Here is a 27410-nt window from a genome sequence, read left to right as displayed (position 1 = left end):
GGCGTCGTAAAGAAATGGCGCAAATCGGGTTGAGGCGATTTTTTTGCCTCAGCCTGACTTGCACCATTTTTGGACGCCCATACTCCATTTTCCCCCTATGCCGGCGCTGCCTGGTGTACGTCGTTTTTTTTCACGCACACCAGGCAGCGCCGGCGGCTAACGCCGGCTAACGCCGGCTAACGGCGGCTAATGTCATTGAATAAATACGCCGCCCGCATGGTGCTTCAGAATGGCGTTAGCCGGCGCTAATTTTTTTTACGCATAACTGCGTTAGCGCAGTTTTGCATCAAAAAGTATAAATATGGCCCAAGGTTTATGAGCGCAATGGGACAAAAAAGTCTAGGCTGATCAGGAACAAGAGGACCAAGATTAGAATGGCTGGTGAACCAAGTCCTGGAAAACTAGTTCTCGGAAAATCCAAACTATAAGGACATTTAAGCTCCTCTGTAAGCAGCAGTAGCTTTACACTGATTGGGTCCCCTGGCATAATGTGACGGTGGACCCACAAGACTTCCATATCTCACAGATATCCATAGGTTTTAGACTGAAGTGGGCCTCCTGCACTGTAAAAAAAGTCTGCGTTATGTCTCTGCTTAGCAGTGATTCTGGCATAGACCACACCTAGTGAGTTCATTTCTTCTGCTTAGGAGACTGCAGATTACTGTTTGGAAGGCACATCTATTGATATATTGTCTTTGTCACTGGGGACATATATTTTTTTAAATATTTGTTATTTTCTCTTGTAGCCTTTTATTTTATAGCGTACATGTTGTTTGAAGTACTTGTTTCAGGCTCTGCTTTAACCATCCATAAGTGACGTACTCAAGATTGTCTTTTATTAAAAGATCTGAACAGTAGTTAGAGGCTTCAATGAGACTTGTTAAAAACACCTTGCTTTTATCTGCAGTAATGTATTAATGCCCAAGGTAATATAGCATACACTTCCTTTGTCGATCCCCTCTTTCCTTGGTCACCTAAGCAATAAAAGAAGCAATGGAAGGTCAGATGTTTATTCACTATATCTCTTGGATTCTTCACGACCTCCAGCCCTCAAGGAAGTTGCTGAATGTGTGTTTTTTTTTCAATTGTATAATAAACCGTACATAGTACAACTCATGGCCATTGTATTTTACAAGTCACAAACAGGTGTCTAACAACATTGTAGAAGCACATTCCCGCTCCCCACACTGTCCCTCCCCACTTTGGCATCCAACAGCTATGTCCCTGCTGTCTTGAAGCTGTTGCAACTCTTCTATGTGTACTTCGGTGTAGGCCTTTGAGACTGGTCTCAGAACCTTCCCCTGACGTTGGGGCTAGGAGTTTCTTTAGCATCCCAGCCCATTCAAAGCAATTATATTGTTCCATATCCTCTGGTGTAACCTATTGCATTTGTCTTTCCTCTGTTAGCGTCGTCTCTCCCATGTCTTTAATCCATTTTACATGCATGGGGCTCGAGGGTGACAGCTAGATACTCATCTGATTGCCAATAGAAAACCCAGCAACGCACACACACACAGGACCTTGCTTTCATTAGGGTAAGGGATTACATGTAAGAGGCAGTACCTGACAGTACTGACTATGTTTATATCAGTCACCTTTCCCAATAGGGCACTAGCCGTGCACAACTTCAGGTCATATGCAGAAAATCTCTTTCTCCCACTCTGAATCTGGAGCAGGTATCTGTTCTCATCTGATAAATCCTAAGCAGTCTCACCTTCAACAGGTAGGTGCGATGTAGGACATAACAGTGTGTCAACTTAAAATCTGCATTGCATAACATTCCTCACACTAGTGTGCATGCTGTACGCCATTTACCATCCCATCTTTGTTTTGTTGGCAGTGGAACCTTCAATCTCTCTTGTTTTATTGCCCTGTGCAGTCAGGATACTAGCCTACGAGGTGATCCCAGGTCTAGTAGTGCCTCTACCATCTGTGAATGATCCATGGTTTGTGGGAAGCATGTCCAGATATCACTGGCAGTCTTGGTCAACTTGGCAATTTGTAGACACTGACTGAGACCCACTCTGAAAGTCACTGTGAATGTAATACAACTATCCCCAGGATATGGGTCTGCCAGTGTTTCACAGACCCTGGCTTTCCAAGCAAATACTGGCATATCGTTCCCAATATACAAAGAATGCTGTAACCACCGTATCAGTAGGTTCTCAAAGAACTAAGTTGTTGAATGGTTGATAGTATTTCACTGTCCCTCCAGTGTTCTTGTGCTTCCTCCTTGTCCTCATGGACCTGAGAGTAGTATGGAATTGGCAAAGCACACCACGTTGTCAAATAATTCCATACTTATTAACTCCTGCTGCTCTGTATAAATCTATTTAAACAGCAGGTGTCTGATGTGCTTGGCAGAGTTTATGTTAGCATGGATGTAGTGCACAGATGTTGTGAGAGCAGCACATTAGGAGAGAATTTGAATCTGAGAGGGAGGTAGATGAGGGTAATAGGACGTGGGCTATATGTTTAGGTCTCAGGGAATGACAATGATGAAGGAACTGTTAATGAACATAAAGGAGTTTGGCAGGACAGTGGGAATTATATTATGCATTGCTAGGAAAGGAGGTATTGAATGACAGTGATCGGTAGAAAGGAGGAATTGAATGCCATTGATCAACAGAAGAGGATGGAAGAATCTTATGCATATTTTAAACATAATTTGTGGGGGTGGGAGGAGAGTCCTGGAAAATGCACCCAGGGTCAATCGGTTTTGAGAGACTGGCATATTTTTAGGCTGTTCTGTTTTCAGTGTTTAATTTTTGTGTATTTCCATGGTGTTTTCCCAGTGCTTTCCAACCCTTTTGAAATCAATGCTTATCAGTATTTATTCAGCTACCAAAATAAACAAAAACTGTTTTTTCATTGTTTACAAATGTGTTGTTTTTTTATAGTGATTGTTATAAAGCACATATTTAATTTAAAGAAGAAGCAATGCAGATCATGTAGGTATTCCCATTAGCTATGCGTCCAACACACTTATATTTGACTTTTTCAACACTCACATCTCTTTAACCTCTCACATCTCATTAGTCTCACTCTGTCAGCACTGTCTGATTGACAGGACTATTAATGGGTTTAAAAAGCAAGAGTGCTATATTCAAATGTTCTAGTATTCCACATTCCTGGGCATCGTTGGGGGTCGCTCACTTACATCTTACTGACTATTATGACATTTTAGGGGTGCTCAACCCTGCCAATAGCATAGTACCTTGTGAAACCTTTAAAAAGTTTAATTACACCAGATTATTTTGTAGCCCTACTTTCTATACATTCTAAGGCACCTGAAACTAAGCATGTTCTCCACTGCTTTTCTGCACCCTTTGCCTGACTGCATTATGGTGCTGCTGCTGTTGTGTGGATAGTCTTAGGTGATAAGTGCCCCCCTAGTAAAAGTTTAACTTTAACTCCTGGGGTGTGGGCATCGGCCACTGGCCCCGGGCCCCGAGAAGAAGCTTTTCCGTGTCTCCCTCCACCCCCCACCCGCCCCTTTGTGACGTAAGCGCACCATGAGGCGCGCTGACGTCACTTTGTTGATTTCCCCATCGGAGCAGGAAGCGGCCTTTTGGCCGCTTCCTGCACCGATGGGGAAAATGGCCTCAAACGGCGTTCCCCACGTTCAGGAAGGCTTCGTAAGAAAGGGGAGACTCTCCCTTTTCTTACGAGGCCTTCCTGAAAGTGTTTCCTGGCCCCCGATCGCAGCACAGCTGCGATCGGAGGCCAGGAAACACCACTGGACACCAGGGATTTCACTTGGGGGGGTCGCCCCCCTCGGAAAACGGGCCGCCCCCCCCCCCCCCGGTGCATATTTTTTTTTTTAAAAAGGTAGGTGTCCCCTAGGGGGGGGGGGTGCGATCGCGAGCGATCGCGCCCCCCCGGGGCTAAATTTTATTTACATTTTTTTTAAAAATAAATAAATAAAAAGAAATGGACAGGGGGTCGCCCGTGGGCAGGGCGACCCCCTGTGGGGGCAATATTTTTTTTTTTAGTTGTTGTAGGGTTTCCCTGGGGGGCATTTTGGCCCCCAAGGAAACCATACAACTACTAAAAAAATAGATCTATATATATATATATATATATATATATATATATATATATATATATATATATAGATATATATCTACATGGATATATAAATAGATCTATATATATATAGATATATCTATGTAGATGTATCTATATATTTATATATATATATATATATATATATATATATCTATGTAGATATATATATCTACATGGATATATAAATAGATCTATATATATATAGATATATCTATGTAGATATATCTATCTACATGGATATATCTATATATGTATATATATATATATATATATATATATATATATATATATATATATATATATATATATATATATATATATATATAAATCACTTTTATCAATACATGTGGTGTTTCCCTGGGGGCTGCGATCGGCCCCCAGGAAAACCAGACCCACATCTAAAAGTGATCTATATATATATATATATATATATATATATATATATATATATATATTGCCACCAGTTGTCTTGCAGTTGCAGCTTGCATCTTCAAAACAATGCACATACTTCAACTGACGCATTTCAACTGTAGCTTTTAGGCAGCAATAAAAAAGTAAAGTAAGTATTGTGATTATGTTTCTGCTACAAAAGGATCAGACTTTTGTCTAGTGGCAGTTTTAGTGCCATAAAGAAGCGCAGAAGGTTTATATGCCTACTGCAAAGAGCAAATCTGTATTTTATGTAAATAGCTGAGTACATTAGTAAAGTCAGCCATTACCTGCGCTATAATACAAATGAAATGTATGTGCAGGGTGGAGGGCAGCTATGGAGAGATGAAGGGCACTTTTGCTGGGTGGTAATGAGGGAATCCGAGGAGGAGGGAGTGGGAGCACCAATAATGATTGTTGGACTGGGCGCAGGAGGTGCTAAAGAATGTGACGAATGGTATGTGACAAGGTGTTTTTTGAGTGTCTTGAAAGAACGTGCTGATTGAGGGAAGAAGTGCAGGTAAGGTGGCCTCTACTGTTGCAGATATCTCACACACACCATCGATTTTGTGACTGTCTACGTAGGCTAGTGTTTTAGAGCAACAGTTTAGCCAATAGCAGAGATGGCATCTTGATGGATGACTGCTGCCGTCACTCGGGTTATAGAGGACAGCTCTGACATAGGATCAGAGACTGAGACATCAGATACTTAGACAGCATCTGAGGGATAGGACAATGGCGCAGACTCTGGGAGTGATTTTTCATTCGGAGGAGTCCCATTCGATAACTCCTCTTCCAGTAAATTATGAGGGAGGTGATGAGGACAGTCCTGCTGTCCCTTCGCAAGCACAGTCATAGTGTAATAGTGGGTTAGCCCAACCCAGAGAGCAGGTGAATGCGGCGGCAAGCAGAGAGAGAGAGAGTGCTCTCTTGGGAGCTCCCCAATTTAGTTCAGCCCCAAATTCCACTGCCCCAATCGTATTGTGGAGACATCAAAATTATCTATCACAAAACAAACTGGTTTTGTAAGGCAGGCACCAGTGTTTTTGGCCCTTGGTTCGGCGGCCATATAGAGAAACATACTAAACCCAAACATTTCTGGAAACTAGACATTCGGGGTAGTTCACAGAGGTGTGACTTGTGTGGATTCCCCAAAGTTTTCTTACCCAGAATACCCTGCAAAGCTGAAATGTTGAATAAAAACTCTATTTTTCTCGCATTTCTGTCACACAAACTACAGGAATATGCTGGGATCCACAAAATTCCTACCACCCAGTGATTCCTCACCTGTCCTGATAAAAACACTACCCCACTTGAGTGCCTACACCTAGTGCCTGCATCAGGAATGGATCACCCCAAGGTCAACAGCTGCCTCATGTAAGGACCAACATAGACCATTGTGTGATCTATTCCTGTAGCGGGCACCAGGCCTACCCACACAAGTGAGGTACCATTTTTATCGGGAGACTTGGGGGAACGCTGGGTTGAAGGAAATTTGTGGCTCCTCTCAGATTCCAGAACTTTCTGTCACCGAAATGTGAGGAAAAAGTGTTTTTTTAGCCACATTTTGAGGTTTGCAAAGGATTCTGGGTAACAGAACCTGGTCAGAGCCCCACAAGTCACCCCATCTTGGATTCCCCTAGGTCTCTAGTTTTCAAAAATGCACAGGTTTGCTAGGTTTCCCAAGGTGCCGGCTGAGCTAGAGGCCAGAATCTACAGGTAGGCACTTTGCAAAAAACACCTCTGTTTTCTGTCAAAAAATGGGATATGTCCTTGTTGCGTTTCCTGTCGCGAGCATTAGGCCTACCCACGCAAGTGAGGTACCATTTTTATCGCGAGACTTGGGGGAACACAGAATAGAAAAACAAGTGTAATTACCCCTTTACTTTCTCTACATTTTTCCTTCCAAATGTAAGACAGTGTGTAAAAAAGACGTCTATTTGAGAAATGGTCTGTAATTCACATGCTAGTATGGGCACCCCGGAATTCAGAGATGTGCAAATAACCACTGCTTCTCAACACCTTATCTTATGCCCATTTTGGAAATACAAAGGTTTTCTTGATACCTATTTTTCACTCTTTATATTTCAGCAAATGAATTGCTGTATACCCGGTATAGAATGAAAACCCATTGCATGGTGCACCTCATTTATTGGCTCTGGGTACCTAGGGATCTTGATGAACCTACAAGCCCTATATATCCTCGCAAATGGAAGAGTCCAGCACACGTAACGGTATATTGCTTTAAAAAATCTGACATTGCAGAAAAAAGTTACAGAGTAAAACGTGGAGAAAAATGGCTGTTTTTTTTCAGCTCACTTTCAATATTTTTTTTATTTCAGCTGTTATTTTCTGTAGGAAAACCTTGTAGGATCTACACAAATGACCCCTTGCTGAATTCAGAATGTTGTCTACTTTTCAGAAATGTTTAGCTTTCCGGGATCCAGCATTGGTTTCACACCCATTCCTGTCACTAACTGGAAGGAGGCTGAAAGCACCAAAAATAGTAAAACTGGGGTATGTCCCAGTAAAATGCCAAAATTGTGTTGAAAAATGTGGTTTTCTGATTCAAGTCTGCCCGTTCCTGAAAGGTGGGAAGACAGTGATTTTAGCAACAGAAACCCTTTGTTGATGCCATTTTTTAGGGAAAAAACCACAAGCCTTCTTCAGCAGCCCTTTCTTCCCATTTTGTTGAAAAAAATGAAATTTTCACTGTATTTTGGCTAATTTCTTGGTCTCCTCCAGGGGAAACCACAAACTCTGGGCACCAGTAGAATCCCAGGATGTTGGAAAAAAAGGACGCAACTTTGGCGTGGATAGCTTATGTGGACAAAAAGTTATGAAGGCCTAAGCGTGAACTACCCCAAATAGCCAAAAAAAGGGCTCAACACTGGGGGGGTTGTGGGAGGCCCAGCAGCTAAGAGGTTAAGCCAATCCTGACCTTTTATCAGATATTACATTGTATTCTGAGACTTGCAGTTTGTTTTTTTGTTATCATTGTAACTATAGGCCCAAATCAGCAGTAGTAAAGTGCAGTTGGATACAAAGTTAGGATTGGCTGAATGTATCACGCATAACAAGGGAATGCCTTACTGCTAAGAATTATGTTGGTTTGTGTAAAGTGTTTTGTCATGTTTTCAGCACTATTTCATGTGCATGATGACAGCAGAGATACCTGTCACTACACCTTGATCGCATAAATAATTAAAGCCTGGGCTGTTTAGCAGAAGACGTGCTATAAATACTGACTTGTTAGAAAAGGGGGGCTGACAGATCAAACGGTTTTACCCATTCCGCCAGTAAATGTAATAGTACATATTGACCAAGACTCTTATGAGCCATCCATTTCACCGGTCAGTGAAATAATTCAACACTGCTAAAAGATCAAATGTGCTTTTTAAAATTCCCAAAACCTAAAACTTGCTTCTAAACTTTGCACCTTTATTCCAAGCACATAAAACTGGAGGAAACAAAAGGAAGAAGTAACACTAGTTCAGTGATCTTATTAAGCAACAAAACTCAAGCAGGATATTCTTAGACCTGTCTTGCTTGCTGCTAACATGTAAAAAAAATAAAAATGACTTGTTCTCTCTCACATTCTTTTCTTTGAGTGGTATTTTAGTTTGTGGTTGTGCAAGTACTTATAAGTATTTACATGTTCACTCTGATGAGGGCAGTTTCTCTTTCCGTGGGGTTTTTATCAGGTATTATAGGTTTCAAACTAAAACTGGATAGCCAACATATTTTGTTTGGGTGCCCTGTGTCTCCATTCCCTCCTCAGAGCTTGATCATGGGACCAACTTTGCAGGGGGACAGATGGGCAACTACACACAACATATAATTGTAAAAAGGCAGATGTAAACACGATGAGGTTTTGAATTTTGCATCCAAGGAAGGTCCCTGGCTGGATACGTTTGGCACCCTCTCCCAGTGAATATATCTATGGTCGGACGTAGTCACTTTTTTTGGAGCTCAGATTCTTTCAGCGGGACAAGGCTGCTGTATATAAGGGGACTCCATGAGGCCTGATACCATCTCTGTGAGACCCCTCTGAATCGGATTTGGTGCTGCAGAAAAGTTCAGATTGGAAGTGTTAGAAATGGGGTCTTTGGTTGGCAGTCAGGTTACCCTCTGTCCAAGCAAGGGCCCTCTCTCTAGTCAGGGTAAGTCCCACACAATCCAAATTATCCTATGCCTACCCTGTGGTAACTTGGCACTGAGCAGTCAGGCTTAATTTAGGAGGCACTGTGTAAAGTGTTTGTGCAATAAATCATACAGTAACACAGTGAAAACACCACACAAATACACCACACAGAGTTTAGAAAAATATAGAATATGTATCTAATTAAAATAAGGTCAAAACAATAAAGATGCAATAAGTACAAGTTGAAATATGAATTTCAGGAGTTGTAAAATAATCTTTGGATAAGAAACAGACAGTTAATGCTTGGTTTTTCAAAGTACCTTGTCTGCGTCAAAAATTACACGCACGAGGATCGCAGAGGAAGAGGTTGCATGGAAAAAGAGAGGGTGTGCGTCGGGTTTTTCTGGCACCCACAGACAATGCGTTGTTTCTTTTCCCACAACACAGGACTTGCTTCGTTTCTTCGATGTGCGGTCTGGATTCCTCACTGCAGTGCGGGGATCTTCGTTGCACCTAGGGACAATGCGTGGAAGTCCTGGGCATGTGAGGACAAGTCACAGGCTTGTGTCGTTCCAGTATCACGATGTGGCGGATTTTCTGTCACAAGGCAGGCACTGCAGCGATTCTCCGTCCAAGAAGTCATGCTGCGTCGTTCCGGCTTGGCTGAGCGTTGTTCCAGGGGGCTGTGTGGCAAATTTCTGGTCGCAATGCAGGCGCTGCGTCGATCTTCACTCGGGAAGTCGGGCTGCGTTGTTCCGGTTCAGCTGTGCGGTGATTTTCTCGTCACGGTGCAGGCTGTGCATCATTTCCAGCAGGTTGTGCATCTAATTTTTGGCGCACAAGGATTTCTTTGCAGAAAGTTACGTCTTTTTGGCCCTGAGACTTCAGCAACAGGAGGCATGCTCAATCCAAGCCCTTAGAGAGCACTTCTCAGCAAAGGCAGAGGTCATCAATGCAGCAGGCCAACAGCAAGGCAGCAGTCCTTCACAGCAAAGCTGTCCAGGTGAGTCCTTTGGGCAGCCAGTCAGTACCGCAGGCCCAGATGCAGGGTCAGTTCCCAGAAGTGTCTGAGTTGGTATGGTCAGGAACCCAGTTTATATACCCAAATGTGCCTTTGAAGTGGGGGAGACTTCAAAGAGTGGCTTAGAAGTGCACAAGATTTCCTTTTAGTACAATCTTGTCTGCCAGGGTCCCAGTAGGGGGTTTGGCAGTCCATTGTGTGAGGGCAGGCCACTGTCCTTTGAAATGTAAGTGTCAGGCCCCTCCACCCTTCCAGCCCAGGAAGCCCCAATCAGTATGCAGATGAGTGCAGGTGTGACTGAGCATCCTGTGTTTATGAATGAAATGCACAAGGGAGCTGTCACCTAGCCCAGCCAGACCTGGATTGGAGACAGTCTGTAAGGCACAGAAAGATTTTAAGTGCAGAGAAAGGCTCACTTTCTAAAAGTGGCATTTCTAGAACAGTAATATCAAATCCAACTTCACAAATAAGCAGGATTTTCTATTACCACTCTGGCCATACTAAATATGGCCTGGTTACTCCTTTCAGATCAGAAACTGCCACTCAAACAGTATATGAGGGTAGCCCTAATGCTAGCCTATGAAAGAAGCAGGCCTCACAGTAGTGAAAAACAAATATAGGAGTTTTACACTACCAGGACATATAACATACACATGTACATGTCCTGCCTTTTACCTACATGGCACCCTGCCCTATGGGTTACCTAGGGCCTACCTTAGGGGTGACTTATATGTAGAAAAAGGGGGGTTTAAGGCTTGGCATGTACTTTTAAATGCCAAGTTGAAACTGCCCACACCAGCCCTGCAATGGCAGGCCTGGGACATGGTTAGTGGGCTACTTATGTGGGTGGCACAATCAGTGCTGCATGCCCACTAGTAGCATTTGATTTATAGGCCCAGGGAACATGTAGTGCACTTTACTAGGGACTTCTAAGTAAATCAAATATGACATTTGGGTAGGAGCCAATGTCACTATGTTTTAGGAAGAGAGTATATGCACTTTAGCACTGGATAGCGGTGGTAAAGTGCACAGAGTCCCAAATATAGCAATAACAGAGTCATAAAAATAGAGGAAGGTAGGCACAAAGGTAGGGGATGACCACCCTAAGGCTGTCAGGTCTAACAGGAAGCAACCTTAATCTTTGACCCAGCAGCAATGCACCTTTGTTGGATTGGCTTGGCAATTTGTTTCCAGCCTTCCTGAGGTATTTGAAGCCAAAAATACTCAGGTTTCAGAATGTGTTAGGAGCAGTACACTGTGACACCAGTCAAGGGTCCATGATCTTAGGGAAAGCACTTGGGTATCAACACTCACTCCAGCAGAGGCCTGCAGCAGGGTCCAGGGCAGTTTCAGCTGGAACTGATCAGCTGGACATTTGAAGGAAAGGCCTACTGCAGCTTTTTGTTTCCCTGTAGCTTGATTAGGAGGTCAGCCTTGTGACCCTTGGAGCACACGTCTTTGTCCGGGGTACAAATTAAGGAGAGCAGGTCCAGTCTTCTAATCACTTCTCAGGCCACAGACTGCAGGTCCAGTCCTCTTCTGTTCTTCCATAGGTCCAGAAAGTGTTCTGAGGAGGGTAATGTGGGTACCACATTTATACCTGGCACAAACCTGTGGGTGTCAGTGACTCTTGGCTCCTCCCTAAGAAGCGGGGTAAAAGACCTCAAGGGTAACCCTACCCTTTTGCAGCATTTCTTGTACGTCCAACTGCAAACAATCCCACAATGCTCCTCTCTGCCTAAACCCAAGATGGCACCACCCTTTTCCCCTATGCAAAACTTGTGTGCCCATCCTAGAGGTGTGTCCACTGATTTGAGCAACCCTCCTGTGGTCACTGTTGACTAATCCTGGGGACAGCTCCTCTCCCCCTAGGATTGGTGCCTGTCTGACTGGGGGGGAAAAGGAGGGTCCTGCCCAGACGTTGGCTAACATTTGCCTGTGGCAGCCTCTTTGAAGTTAATCAAGTTCCTGGTACAGCCCATATGGTCATCCTGCCAGAGGAACAGACACGCTCCTGGGCACAGCTCAGGACACATCATCAAAGAGGTTATTGAGCTGCCAGGTGGCAGTTGGAGCTAAGGCAAAAGGGCCTCCTGAGGCTATAGGCAGGAAACAAGTAACTTTCTTAAAGTACAATTTCCAAATATTTCTTATAAATGCAATGTCACCAGTGAATTGGGCTTGTAATAGATATTTCAAAAAGTCCACTAACGAAATGTGTTGGTGTTTCCTAGCCAGAGAGGAAATTGTTACATTTAATATTGTATCCTAATGCTTTCCTAGGTAATACCAACCCTGCTACTGTGAAAGTATCTTTTGGGGCATTTTCTCTGCCAATGTTTAACATACACATTTCATGCCCTAGATCTAAATACCATGCACCCTGAATAATAAGCACTAAGGCTTACTTAGGGATGATAACAATATTTAAAAGGAAGGTGTTGATTTGTCAAAAAAAGTTATTTTGACAGGTCAAATTTGTAGTCTAAAACTTCCTAATCAGGCTACAAATGGTAGGCTTGCAGTTATGTTTACACTGTCACTGTAGTGGGTGGCACAATGGGTGCAGCAGTCCACTTATGATATTTAATTTACAGGCCCTGTACCATGTACAAGGGTCCTATAGGTAAGTTAATTATGCTAATAAGTGTATGCAATGTCATCACGTTAAAATGGGGAGCACAGCCTCTTTACCTCTGGTTGGCAGTACTAAAGTCAATAAAAACAGTCAAGGTATGAAATCTGGGGGTATACCACGCAAAAGATAGTAATTTCAGACACCACCTTGGTGTTTTTGAAATCACACCACGCACAACTCAAACTTTGCTTTAGTTGTCTACAACATGACTTGTAACCCCTAGGTAGACTGTAACCCACTTTTTGATACCTACCCATTTACATTTTTGTATGCTGTGAACAGCTTCAATTGAAACTCAATTGTAACAGATACATCTTTTCCCCCATTTCTTAATTGCTGTGACATCACTACAGGGAGTTTTTTTTATTGTTGTGGAATACAATGTGGGGAAACTGTTCAATGGCTGCTACCCCTGCATTTTTCCATGTTCATGAGATATTTGCTCTGCTCAGAAGCAGCTATGTGTCACATCCACTGACAAAGATGGTGCCTCAGTGAACTTGGGGAGAGAAGGCTAGACCTAGAGTGGGTAGGTGGCAGTAGGACAGGTATATTCTGGAGGGGTAGGGAAGGGCCACCACATTCTAACTATTAAAGGACGCTAGAGTGGGTAGGTGGCAGTAGGAGAGGTATATTATGGAGGGCTAGGCAAGGGCCACCACATCCCAAATATTTGTATGGCTTTCACCTACTGAAGAAGGAAAGCCTTGAGGGAGGCGAAAGTAATGACTTGGGGGGCACTGGAACGTTATAAGAAGGCTACAGATGTAAAGAAGGTATATATTTTAGATGGGTGCCTTCTGGCTCCTATCACCCTCCACAGCTAGTCCCTGGGGTCAGCTAAGAGAAAGGACAATAGAGAATGGGGATACACCATAAAAGTATACATGTGTGGGTATCAGCAAATGGTTGTTTAGGACCTCTGGTTTCCAAGTGACCTCAAACACAACTCAAGCTTTACTGTAGAAATCAATGATGCCACTTGAAACCCTCCTGAAAAATAACCCTGTTGTTGATACCTACTCACCTACAAGTATATGTCTTTGTTGTGTCCATAGAAGATCACAGTACTTCTTGAACTTTAGGAATTAATCTCCACTCCATACATTTAAATTGAGTAATATTCTAGAGCCATTGCCTAGAGATGCACTTATTAAAATGTGTTTGGAACGCAACAAGCTGCATGACTATTCGATAAAAACATTATGTACCATGCATCATTTTTTTGTTCAATGTGGCCCTTTCACAAAAATGACATCAACTATGTAAATGTGTATGAATTTTCACTAGGACCTTATGAGATGTGCGTGTAATGACATTTTTAGACATCCTAGATTCTTTTCATAACTAGGCTATAGAATGAAGCCAGCATTGGGAAGGTTAGATGTAGATTACCATTTTAGTTTTGAAAGAATGAAGGTGTGGTTGGTGGCACAAGATTTCTATAAATAATTTTACTATTACTGTGACTTAGAAGTGGAAGAGAACTCTATAATAGTCTATTGAAACATTTTCATTATTCTGAGTGTCATAAAGCTATGCTTACCTCAACTCCTTTCATAAAATGCCTGAACTCTGGACACACAAAAGCACTTCCAGCATATGCAGCATCAATATGCAACCAGATATTCTCTTCTTTGCCTGGAATATAATAAATATATATTGGATAAACTCATAAAATATACATTTTTTCAGTTTGTCTGCTGTATTCTTTGTTGCTCCATTCTATCTTGGCAATTTAAGATAACTCTGCTGTAAACCTTGTCTACACTTTCAGGTGAAAGTTCATTTGTCTTCCTCATCACAACCGGACAAAGTATTAGGATTGGTTTTTATGTGTTACAAAAAACACCATTATGCAGCCTCTCCAACCTGCATTGTTCTGATGGAGCTGACATTGCTCCAACTTGCATTATTGATCAGATTTGATAATCATAGAGCCATTGTCTGATACACAGTGAGGTAGGCGTGGCAGGAGTTTCCCATCTGCTTAATGAATATTCATTATGCAGGTTGCAATTTGTGACTCCTTGTGATTTGGAATTTTGTTTATGTTGTGTGTTTAATCAATGGCCTGTTACCACAGATAAATTCCTTTCCAACTTGTAAAGAGGGAGAAATCCTTTTATGGGTCAGAAAACAATTTCTGACTCACAAAAGGGCTTTATAAGGAAAAGCCCTTTCACATTTGCAACCTTGTGATCATGTGAATTGCAGGGTTTGCAATCGCAACACGGTTTTTACATGAGGCCACAAACATTTATGGATGAACTAAGCTTGTTTTTTGCTGATGAAGTACAGAGAATCAGACATGATCTCTTAATGACAAGTAGAAGAATATCTCTAATTCTCCAATGGCACAACTCTTACCAAAGAGTAACACTCCCCTCCCAGTTTGGTATCAGTTCTACCAGCCTTCTATTCCATCTCTTTTGAGATGTCTGTCTAGCTTTTCCAGGTTAGTAAACGTTCTGGGTCACCATTAGATGCATGTCGGGCAACAATATTAAAAACTCACTGAAGGTCATCTGTGCCAGTCTTCACAAACACCATAAATACCTCCCTTACAGAAGGCTACGTGGCAGCTGAACTTAAAAAGGCTGTTATTATACTCCTGCTTAAGAAACCACACATTTAGAAGATGCTAAATTTTAGACCCATCTCTCCTCTCACCCTTCTTTGCAAAAGTAATAGAAAAATAGTTACTGCTTAAATCCAGTCTCATGTGGACTCTTATATTAGGTTATAACAAGCAGGCTTCAGACTGGGCAGGCCTATTGAGCTGATTATCATCTTGGCCATGGATGACCTTGGGATGCTTATAGACAGTTGAGGTTGATGAGCCTTCTTCCGCCTGCACCTCACTACAGTGCTCAACACAATTGATCATGAGACTCTATTTGCCCACCTAAACCATCTTGGTATTAGTGATAAGGCCATTAAATGGCCTCCTTCATGATGGAAAGAATGCAAACAGTCCAATTGAGCCCCTTTTTCTCTTTCATCTCTCCCTTAAGATGGGGAGCTCCTCAAGGGTCATCCTTTTCACTGGTCCTGTTCACCCTTTCTATGTTCCCTCTTGCTGACCTGCTAAAACACTTCACAGCTACTTTCCATCCTTGCACTAATGATATGCAGCTTATTGTTGATTTGTGTGAGGGCCTACATGATGAGTTGGCTAGGGTACAGGCTACTCTGAACTCTGTAGTCAATTAAATGACTATCTTAAGATCAACCCATTCCAATTGGAAATGCTCCTTGTTTTCAATAAAATTAGTCTTTGGGAGAATTCTTTATGGTCCCCCCCGAACTTTACAGATTGCCCCATGCAGGTACTGTCTAGAAACCTGAGCATCACCATAGGCTCCAAAATAGATGTGGATAACTAGATCTCTAATGTCACTAAGGCCCTCATTACGACCCTTGCGGTCTGCGGTAATTTTGGGAAAGGTACTGCCAATAGGCTATCAGTACCTTTTCCCAAATTATGACATTGGCAGTTTGGCTCAAGCCAAACCGCAAAATGTACCACTCCGGCCGTAAGGGTGGTAACGGCCGCTGGGCTGGAGACTTCGGTCTCCAGCCAGGCGGCCGTCACAAGCCCACCCTTGGGATTATGACCCAGCCTACTGCCATGGTTTTCCTGGCAAGTGTACCGCCACGGAAACCATGGTGGTAAGCACTATCAGTGCCAGGGAATTCCTTCCCTGGCACTGATAGGAGTTTCACCTGCCCCCCCTCCCCCTCCCAGAATCCACCCCTCCCCTCCCCTGTTTCCGTCACTGCAATACCATGGCGTCCCATATTCATCTTTGCACTACCTCAAAAAATCCACAATACATTAGCCAGATTCACTTTCCAACTCAGAGAGTTTGACTCAACATCAGATTATGTCTGGCAGCTTCATTGGCTCCTGATTCATAAAATAATTCAGTTGAAATCTGCCTGTACCATGTAAGAACATTTTTGGCACACATTTCAGAATTATCAAACGGGTGTCTTGTTAAGATCCAGCACCAAAAAATTTAATTTCTCCTCCATTTCAAGCTCTCAAACCAGGGTGGGCCATCCTTTGTTTTCCAGGTTGCCAAACTATGGAACTCCATTTCGCTTGAGATCCATTCTATCCCACGGCTCTTAAAGTTTAGGAAAGCACTCAAACCTGTCTGTTTAAACAGTAATATATCTAGAACGTTATCTTGTTTGGTATCCCTAGAGAGACACTAGAACCAAGAGTCTCCTGTGGAGTGATGGTTGTGCTTTATAAAACGCCTAAAAATAAATAAGGAAATAAACAAAGGCAGCTGAACATAGCACAATTTTCCAAGGGTGATCAGGTTATATATGCAGGGCTTTTTAATTCGTTATTCTGAAAAATTATTTTGTAGCATAAGGGCACATCTAAGTTGACAAGCTGTACAGTCCACAGAGTAAAACAGTGGGCCCAGCAAAATGTAAACTATGCCAGTGTAAAGTTGGGAATTTTAAATTGCGCTTGTTTTTTTGTTTTTTTTTTACAGATGAAACAAACATTAATCCTGTATCATTCAGTTAGGGCCCATTCCAAAACATCCCTTTTCCGAGCATCCTGCTCTTGGGGTCTCGGTTGGGTCCAGTGTATGATAATCCGGGGCTTTGCCAATACCATAATAAGCAAGGCAAACTTGTGTTGCAGTCCTGTGTTTTAAGGTTTTGGAATTACATTTAAGAGACAATGTTGAGTAGTTCTCTCATTGCGCAGCTTCACCACTTCATGATTTTTGTCCACAATGCCTTGCCAATAATCCCCAAGAAGGGTAGAGCCCCAGAGCATATGGAAGGAAGCAGTCTCTGTACCCCCACACCTTAGACATGTCGAGGGCCTGTCCAGAAAAATTCTGTGCAATCTGGCAGGTGTCAGATATGTGCAGTGGATAATATTAAAATGCACCAGCTTGAAACTAGCATTGCTGCAGATAGTATGTAGGGGCGCCGGTTCACTGTCCCACCCTATTCATGCTGAATGGGGCTGCCTGCTTCTGTCCTGTTTCAGTGCACGGTGTAACACCAACACACCATGCACTGCATGTCAGCTGTAGCAGGTTGTCCAACATAGTTATCGACAGGGGGGCTTTTGGGATACCCATCCAGATCTCCCTAGTTTTGCGTGCTATCCTGGCATAGTGTAGAATTTGCCCCGGTCCCACCCCAAAAGCAGCTTGAGTTTGTTCAAATGTCACAAAAGGCCTCACCCGGGTACAGGTCCCCCATAGTAGTACATCCTCCATCTCTCCACCGGGCCATTGACATCACCCTACATATCTTTTGAAATGGATGTAGCCCCATACCTCCAGGGCTCTGAAAAAAGGAGGTTGTTTTAGTATCCTTTTAACTGCAATATTCTATGCCATGGCGACTTGCTAAATAACTATCGAGCAGTGAGGGGGGGTCCTGTATCCTCTCATCAATGTGACTGGCAACTGTTCCTCCTCCCGCGTACCCTCCAAAAACCTTTTTTACAATTTGTCCTAGGGGTCACACCATAGAGCCTCATGCTGCAGCTGTGCACTAAATAATACAATTATAGGTCTGGGAGCCCAAATCCTCTCTCATTTTGATCTTGTTTAAGAACTTCCAATTTCACTTTTGAAATTTTACCCACCCAAACCAGAGAGATTCATAAGAAGTCTAGCTCTTTGAATAGCGAGCGGCAAAGGACACTTAGGGCATTTTGTACGTGATACAAGCACCGGGCAGGAAGACCATTTTAGCAAGGGCTATACAAGCTGCCACTGAGAGCTAAAGTGTTCCCCGAAGCTCAACTGATTTGTCCAACTCTTGCCAACCCTACCCATATTCAGGTCATATTGTTGTACTGGTGAGTGTACTACCTGTATACCCATGTATCAAAACTGTTCCGTTGTCGACCCAAGATTACTATCAGGTAGCCACCTCCCAACTCTGACCAATAAATCCAGCGGAAACACCACTGTTTTATCCTTTGTCCCTGTTCACTCGTAGCCCAGCCACATGACCAAACTTGTTCAATACAGTAAATAACCCAGGCAGAAAGAGATGCAGTTCCTGAACATACACCAGGGTGTCATCTTTATACATGAGCACTACATGTGTTGTATTTCCAGTTTTGACTCCATAAACTGACAGATCCTCCCACAGGTGTGTTGTTGCTAATGCCTAAATTGAGAGAGCAAACAGTAGAATCAAAAGGGGCATTCTTGTCGGGTGCCCCTCTCCATTGGCCAAGCTTCCGATACCAACCTACCCAGCCATACTCTCGCTGTAGGAGCCGCATAAAACATCGGACCCAACCTATAAACTACAGCCCAAAGCCAATCAGTCGCAACAATTCAAACAAGTATTTCCAATGGACAGTGTCAACATTTTTTTCAATGTTTAGAGGTCAAAGCTCTTGTCATATTCATTTATTGCCTGGAAAAAACTACTTGGGCCAATCTCCACATATTTAATATTGTACTACAGCCCGGTACAAAACCGCACTGGTCTTCATGCACCAGTGCAGCAATAACCCTTTTAGTTGGTTAGCCAGAACCTTGACAAACATCTTAGTATTCTTCTTTATCCTGGATAATGGTCTATATGACACACCCAATGTGGGATCCTTCACCGGTTTGGGTATCATAACAATCACGGCATCCCTCAAAGAGCTCGGCAACATGCTCATCCTTTTAGCCTCAAGAAAGACCTCTAATAGATTGCCTACCAGTAAATGTGTATATGTTTAAAAACATTCTGGAGGGAAACTGTCAAGTCTCTGTTTAAGAGCCCCCTTGAGCTCCTCGCAAGTGATGCCTGCTTCCAAGAGCTCATGCTGGTCGCACATTAAGCACAGGAGCCACAGGGCAGGTAGCTTATCCCAATAGATGCTCCAAACATCACAGGTGACAAACGATACAACTGCTGAAGATGGTTCTAGAGTTCACTCAATATGTCCTATTGAGTGAGGACTGAGCCTTCCCCCGGTGTATGGAGTGTCAGGATCTGCGGCAGAGGTTGTTCCCTCAGGCAAGTAGCCTCCCTGACTTGTCACCCTCCCTATGAAGCTTCTGCTTGTATTCTTTTGCAATAAGAGCATTCAGCTGATCCCATTTCTCCACTAATGCTTTCTGGATCAACACCAACTGATCCCCCAGAGTTGGATCAGACGACTCTCAGCATTACAAACAGGCAACCCTTTGTCTAAGCTACATATCACTGCTCTTAACTGATGCTGCATGGCAGTCTCTTTACTAAGGCATTCATCCTAGAGCAGCCCTTGAATGCATCCCACTCAATTGCTCTTGTAGGGTTATAATCCTAGTTCAAATTAAAATATCTCTCTAGAGCATCCTGTTTGTCAGCATGAAATGCAGTATTTTGTAATGCATTTGGCTGCAATCTCCATAAAGAGACAGAGGGAATTGCATGCACTGTAGTGTACTCGATTATCAGTGGTTCGTAATTAGATAAAAATCTATGCTGGTAACCCCAACATCTGTCTCGGCAGCCATGTCTCTCAATATACGGTCTAATCGGCTATATGTATTATGTGTCAACGAGTGACATGAGTCTGACCGTGATGTGTGGTGAAGATCTCTCCAGATATCAATGGAATCCAACCTATCCATAATCTCAGTTAAAACTTGTGTCGTGCCCGGCTTAGTTTACAACCACGCAGGATGCCTATCCAGTGTCCCATTTGAGATACAGTTGAAGTCACCTCCCAATATAAGTGGGACCTGATTGTATGGTAACAAGGGTCCAGAATTCTCCAGAAGAAAGCACCATCGTCTATGCTCAGGCCTTGGACGTTTAGGAAACATATCTCCATACCATTTAGCAACGCACAGAGCAGTATGTATTAGCCCTCCACATCCGCTTTAGTGTATCTGTGCAGGAAAGGTACTCTTGGGGCTTCCCAGATTGCCACACCCCTAGCATAAGACGAGTATGCCACTACATTGTTTTGTGTCCTGTCTACCTCCAACTCTGTCAGGTGTGTTTCTTGCACGAACAGTACCTGAATGGCCTGCCTCCTTGCATATAAATGGACCCTATACTGCTTAATATGATCATTATTCCCCACCCATTCCGGGTTGCAATCCTAACCATCCCCATCATAGTGTGATATAGCCAAGACCCACACCGTCACTGGGCAAGGGGTCCACAGGATGACAGGAGTATGTCAGGGATCAACCCACCATGAACAGCAGCAGAATCAAATAACGTCTGCAGTCTACTGCTATGACTCAATAAAAAAAACTTCCTAAACTCTCCCAACCCCAGGTAAACACTAAACCAACCTTGTTTACGTATTCCCCGCTAGTTCAACCCTGAACACAAAACATGGAACAAAAAAAGAAATAAAAAATGAGGCCATGCAGAGTCTATCTATGTTACGTTTGTTACATGAAATTCTGAAAATTACTCTACTATGCCACATTGTGTAATGGCACTGCTGTTCATGGCAAAACTATAGCGCAGGAACAACACGAGCAACCAGAATGGGAGTGGCTGTTGTTTGCGGGACGTACATTTTTAGCTATCTTTTAGCATGAACTGTATCCTCCGGTCAAGCAATGATGCACAGATGCATTTCATACTAAAATTTAGTGCAAAATGACAGATTTGCATTTTGTTTAGTTACACATAATTATGTGTAATTTTCTCTAAATTTCACATAAGTATGTAAAAGCACATCACACAAAATTTGGACAGACCTAGTAAACAGGTGTACCTCCTATTTTCTAGGTTCATCTTTAGTAACTAGACCCTTTCAGGAAGTCCAGCCTCTGCAAACATGTATCAGGTCTTCTTGGTAACAGCAAAATTAACTTGAGGCAAAAACTTGTAATGTCAGTAAATCGATTTACATTTTAAATGTTGGTGATTAACAGCGGTGCTCCAAATCTGCTAAACTCCTAAAGGAGACCCTTATCAGTGTACTTTTGAGACTTCATACCATCTCTGTGATTATAGCTTAGATAGACCTGAAACTGTTAATATTTAATGGTGCCATTATGGAAACTTTTTTTAAAGAAAAGAAACAGAAGTTAGCTCAGTTGTCAGTTGATAGACTGAAACTACAAATCACCTATTCCTTGAGGATCATCTTAGTCCATAAGAGTCCTTGTTCTTCACAGGGGCAATCAGTAATCTCTGATTTCAAATGCTGCTGTCTCTTCCAAATTCAGGCCTCGACTGGTCAATCAGGTGGTAGGGAAAACCCTTGGGGGCAGGACGCATGCAGGCTAGTTTCATCCCAAGTTTTAGTGATTTATTGTTCTTAAATTAATCAAACTAAGCACACGTAATGAGCTGATATAAAGTTCTCACCTTTTTTGTGAGTGGCTATAAACCCAAGGCCGTGCCCAAATGCCAGCAAGTCACTGACAGGGCACACACTCAGTGAGATTGAAAATGTATAGGATGTAACATGGCTATCCACATGCAGTAGATGCATGTTGATTGGTCCTATTACAGGCTCTGTGCTGTCAATCACACTGAGATTGTGGAGCCGTGAGATTGGAGAATGTAGGATTGAGATGGAGCACAGAGTATCAGAGTGGGCTAGGTGTGGGAATCAATGCAAGAGCACCACCCAAGCCAGGGTCATAAAGCTATGTGATCAGAGAAGAATTGCTGTGGATGTAGGGGAGTGTAGGAAAGTACCATCTTGCCTGGCATGTTACCCCCATATTTCACTGTATATATGTTGTTTTAGTCTATGTGTCACTGGGACCTTGCCAGGCAGGGCCCCAGTGCTCATAAGTATGTGCCCTGTATGTGTTCCCTGTGTGATGCCTAACTGTCTCACTGAGGCTCTGCTAACCAGAACCTCAGTGGTTATGCTCTCTCTGCTTTCCAAATTTGTCACTAACGGGCTAGTGACTAAATTTACCAATTCACATTGGCATACTGGTACACCCATATAATTCCCTAGTATATGGTACTGAGGTACCCAGGGTTTTGGGGTTACAGAAGATCCCTATGGGGTGCAGCATTTCTTTTGCCACCCATAGGGAACTCTGACAATTCTTACACAGGCCTGCCAGTGCAGCCTGAGTGAAATAACGTCCACGTTATTTCACAGCCATTTACCACTGCACTTAAGTAACTTATAAGTCACCTATATGTCTAACCTTCACCTGGTGAAGGTTGGGTGCCAAGTTACTTAGTGTGTGGGCACCCTAGTACTAGCCAAGGTGCCCCCACATCGTTCAGGGCAAATTCCCCAGACTTTGTGAGTGCGGGGACACCATTACACGCGTGCACTGTACATAGGTGTACAGCGTCACAATGGTAACTCCGAACATGGCCATGTAACATGTCTAACATCAAGGAATTGTCCCCCCAATGCCATTCTGGCATTGGAGGGACAATTCCATGATCCCCCGGGACTCTAGCATAGTACCCGGGTACTGCCAAACTGCCTTTTCGGGGTCTCCACTGCAGCTGCTGCTGCCAACCCCTCAGACAGGTTTCTGCCCTCCTGGGGTCCAGGCAGCCCTGGCCCAGGAAGGCAGAACAAAGGATTTCCTCTGAGAGAGGGTGTAACACCCTCTCCCTTTGGAAATAGGTGTGAAGGCTGGGGAGGAGTAGCCTCCCCCAGCCTCTGGAAATGCTTTGATGGGCACAGATGGTGCCCATCTATGCATAAGCCAGTCTACACCAGTTTAGGGATCCCCCAGCCCTGCTCTGGCGCGAAACTGGACAAAGGAAAGGGGAGTGATCACTCCCCTGACCTGCACCTCCCAGGGGAGGTGCCCAGAGCTCCTCCAGTGTGTCCCAGACCTCTGCCATCTTGGAAACAGAGGTGTCTGTGGCACACTGGACTGCTCTGAGTGGCAAGTGCCAGCAGGTGACGTCAGAGGCTCCTTCTGATAGGCTCTTACCTCTCTTGGTAGCCAATCCTCCGTCCTTGGTAGCCAAACCTCCTTTTCTGGCTATTTAGGGTCTCTGCTTTGGGGAATTCTTTAGATAACAAATACAAGAGCTCATCAGAGTTCCTCTGCATCTCCCTCTTCACCTTCTACCAAAGGATCGACCGCTGACTGCTCAGGACGCCTGCAAAACCGCAACAAAGTAGCAAGACGACTACTAGCAACCTTGTATCGCTTCATCCTGCCGGCCTTCTCAACTGTTTCCAAGTGGTGCATGCTCTGGGGGTAGACTGTCTCCTCTCTGCACCAGGAGCTCTGAAGAAATCTCCCGTGGGTCGAAGGAATCTTCCCCTGCAACCGCAGGCACCAAAAGACTGCATCACTGGTCCTCTGGGTCCCCTCTCAGCATGACGAGCATGGTCCGTGGAACTCAGCAACTCTGTCCAAGTGACTCCCACAGTCCAGTGACTCTTCAGTCCAAGTTTGGTGGAGGTAAGTCCTTGCCTGCCCACGCTAGACTGCATTGCTGGGTACCGCGTGATTTGCAGCTGCTCCGGCTCCTGTGCACTCTTCCAGGATTTCCTTTGTGCACAGCCAAGCCTGGGTCCCCGACACTCTAACCTGCAGTGCACAACCTTCTGAGTTGTCCTCCAGCGTCGTGGGACTCACTTTTGTGACTTTGTGTGGACTCCAGTTCACTCTTCTTCCAAGTGCCTGATCAGGTACTTCTGCGGGTGCTGCCTGCTTCTGTGAGGACTCCCTGACTTGCTGGGCACCCCTCTGTCTCCTCCTGCAAGTGGCGACATCCTGGTCCCTCCTGAGCCACAGCAGCACCCAAAAACCTCTACCGTGACCCTTGCAGCTAGCAAGGCTTGTTTGTGGTCTCTCTGCGTGGGAATACCTCTGCAAGCTTCATCGCAACGTGGGACATTCGTCTTCCAAAGGAGAAGTCCCTAGCTCTCTTCTTTCTTGCAGAACTCCAAGCTTCTTCCATCTGGTGGCAGCTTCCTTGCACCCTCAGCTGGCATTTCCTGGGCTCCTGCCCACTCTCGACACTGTCGCGACTATTAGGCTTGGTCCCCTTGTCTTACAGGTACTCAGGTCTGGAAATCCACTGTTGTTGCATTGCTGGTGTTTGTTCTTCCTGCAGAATCCCCCTATCACGACTTCTGTGCTCTCTGGGGGTAGTAGGTGCACTATACACCTACCTTTCAGGGTCTTGGGGTGGGCTATTTTTCTAATCCTCACTGTTTTCTTACAGTCCCAGCGACCCTCTACAAGCTCACATAGGTTTGGGCTCCATTCGTGGTTCGCATTCCACTTTTGGAGTATATGGTTTGTGTTGCCCCTATACCTATGTGCTCCTATTGCAATCTACTGTAATGTTACACTGTTTGCATTACTTTTCTTGCTATTACTTACCTATTTTTGGTTTGTGTACATATATCTTGTGTATATAACTTATCCTCATACTGAGGGTACTCACTGAGATACTTTTGTCATATTTTCATAAAAATAAAGTACCTTTATTTTTAGTACTTCTGTGTATTGTGTTTTCTTATGATATTGTGCATATGACACCAGTGGTATAGTAGGAGCTTTACATGTCTCCTAGTTCAGCCTAAGCTGCTTTGCCTTAGCTACCTTCTATCAGCCTAAGCTGCTAGAAACACCTCTTCTACACTAATAAGGGATAACTGGACCTGGCAAAAGGTGTAAGTACCTCTGGTACCCACTACAAGCCAGGCCAGCTTCCTACAGTGTGTCTGTCTGTCTCACAGAGAGGGGCCATTGTACTGGTGTGGTGTGCCAGCAGCCTGGCAATGTACCGCCGGAGTCCTGGCAGTACATATAATTTGGTACCACAGCAAGCTGGGGCCACGTCTGGCATGATTGAAGAGGGCATGCCTGGCAGGATGGGGCCTACTTGTGGTATAATGTTGGCTATTCTTGGCACGGCTGGGCTTCTCTGACTTAAGGTAACCCACTACTGGCACACCATAGGCCTTGACATAAAACTGGTCATTCCTAGTTTATAATGGCCATCCTTGGGTTATTTTGGCCATTCTTGTCAATCAGGAGCCCACCCAGGAAATGTGACTTGTGGAATTGTTTGGTGTTATAGAGTTCATCCTAGTTATACTCCTGGCTCTAAAATAGTGTTGTTTATTCCTGACATGCTGTGGGTATCCTAGGCATGAAAGTGGCCAGACCTAGCATATTTTTTTATATTTTCAGCAACTTGAGGACATTTAAGGAATGATGGGACACACCACTGGCCTACTGCTTACCTTACTTGCAAATGTGGGTATCCTTGAAATTACTGAACCCATCCTTCTCATAACAGTGATCTTGGAATAATGTGGCCCATGCTTGTCAAACAGTAAATATATCTGAAAGCAAGGCATGCCATGATTGTCACTGGCATCTCATCTATTGGTAGTAGTACATGAAAGTGAATGTCAGAGGCAAAATGTGTGTTACTAAAAATGAGAAGCCGCAGCTAAAGGGAAAAAAAGTTTTTTGATGAAAATGTCCAGATTTTGATGACAATTATTTTCTTGATCCAAAATAGAGGTATGTATTTTTTCCATATTTCTAAGGTTGATGCTTAGAGACAAAGCCATTGCATTTGAAAATGCACTTAAAACTGATATTTGAGAGAGTGGAAGGCAGTTACTGCTGATTTAGGTTTTGTTGTTAGAGAATTCCTTCTTTTTTGTCTTCTAATTCATGATGTATGTGCATTTTAACTTTTATAATGATGAAGCGGCTTTGACTTTATCGTTCTGCTGGCCGATGCCTTAGCTCATAAGACTGGTGTAACCTATTGCTTTCTAGACCTGTAAGGTGACCATAAATGGAGTGGTGGCAATTTTGAGACAGCCTCAAAGATTGCTGCAGGTTTGCTGTTGACAATGTTCAATTTTTCCAGAATTTTCTTGTGGAAATACAAAACCCTTCTCAAAGCCACTTGAGAAAATGAGACTCAGTGGCTTTGCACACATACTGTAATTTAAAGTGGGATAGCTGTGCCTGTTGCAAGTCAGAATAGACGTGCATTTTGAAAGGTCTGAAGATGCCCGATTAGTCAGATACCAAAGCAGAGGAATATTGTGAGGCCCCGTCAGTGTTGCAATATGGAATAGTACATAAAGGTGCATTGTGAGAGTCCTAATCTTTCTAAGGGTGTACAGTGTCTTTTCACCAATTTTGTTTCAGTAATTATGCTGTAACTTGCCTTAATTGTACTCATGTTTCAAATATGTATTGCAGGGAATTTCCTGAAGATCATCAGACTTGCTCGGCCTGATTGATGCATAGTGCAGTGTTTGCTGGTATGAACTTATTTGTTTTGTCTACTTTTAGTGCAGAGTCCAGCCCCAGCAGCATACACCTCATCATGGCCAGGAAAGTATAAACAAAAGGAAAGGTGAGGTTAGTTTTCATACTAACCAAATGAAACATCATAATCTCAAGACAGGATTCCAAATGGAGATTTATCAGTTGTGAAGTGGCGTACACAACATGAACACTTTATTTGAAAATGATGGAAGAAAATCAGAGGTGAGCACACACTGATCACAATACTTATACTTGACTATAATAAGGTAAAGAACAGAGATGAAACTTACAAATTGGACCAAGTTCTAAAAGGTTGTCAAAGGCACAGGAGGGTGTGGTTCCAAGTGTTGCACAAAACTATGGATCAAAATAGAAGGAAAATAATGTAAATGTAATGCTAATTACAGTGCTTGTTTTAAATGTATCCATTATTTTCACAAGCTATAGACTTGCATAATGTTCAGTTCCACTCGGTGCACTGATGGCTTCACAGTTGAGTCATTAGACACAAAATAAGTCACTTGCACATATGTTCACAAAACATTGCAGCACACCACAGGATATTATTCTGTCTACATTCACTGGTACATATCTACTAAAGGGTCTCTATGGGTCTACAAAGCTGAGGTTTATTTTTGTCTCTGCCTATTACAGACAAACTACAGACAAGTAGGCCTGTAATAAAGGGCCTGATTTAGAGCTTGGCGGATGGGTTACTAAGTCACAAACATGATGGATAGCCTGTCCGCCGTATTACGATCCTCATAGGCTATTACAGGATCATAATACGGCAGACGAGATATCTGACACATTTGTGATGGAGTAACCCCCTCCGCCCAACTCTAAATCAGGCCCAAAGTCTCTAAATATGGTTTTAATCAT

At 43.5% G+C, this 27410-nt stretch overlaps 1 protein-coding gene across 2 annotated transcripts in view; it reads right to left on the bottom strand.

Moving 5' to 3' along the window:
* The window catches only part of DDC (dopa decarboxylase), a 505341-nt gene that overhangs the window by 130200 nt on the left and 347731 nt on the right, over positions 1-27410 (bottom strand). For both annotated transcript variants that reach the window (XM_069216857.1, XM_069216865.1), the window contains exons 7-8: positions 26819-26885; positions 13850-13944 (exon numbers count right to left, since the gene is read on the bottom strand). In XM_069216857.1, coding sequence (XP_069072958.1) covers positions 13850-13944; positions 26819-26885 — 162 coding nt within the window. The remainder of the gene's footprint in view (positions 1-13849; positions 13945-26818; positions 26886-27410) is intronic.

The sequence above is a fragment of the Pleurodeles waltl genome, chromosome 2_1 (assembly GCF_031143425.1).
Source record: "Pleurodeles waltl isolate 20211129_DDA chromosome 2_1, aPleWal1.hap1.20221129, whole genome shotgun sequence".
Taxonomy (NCBI): domain Eukaryota; kingdom Metazoa; phylum Chordata; class Amphibia; order Caudata; family Salamandridae; genus Pleurodeles; species Pleurodeles waltl.
Note: the sequence above shows the minus strand (reverse complement) of the source record. Positions and strands in the feature narration are given on the sequence as shown.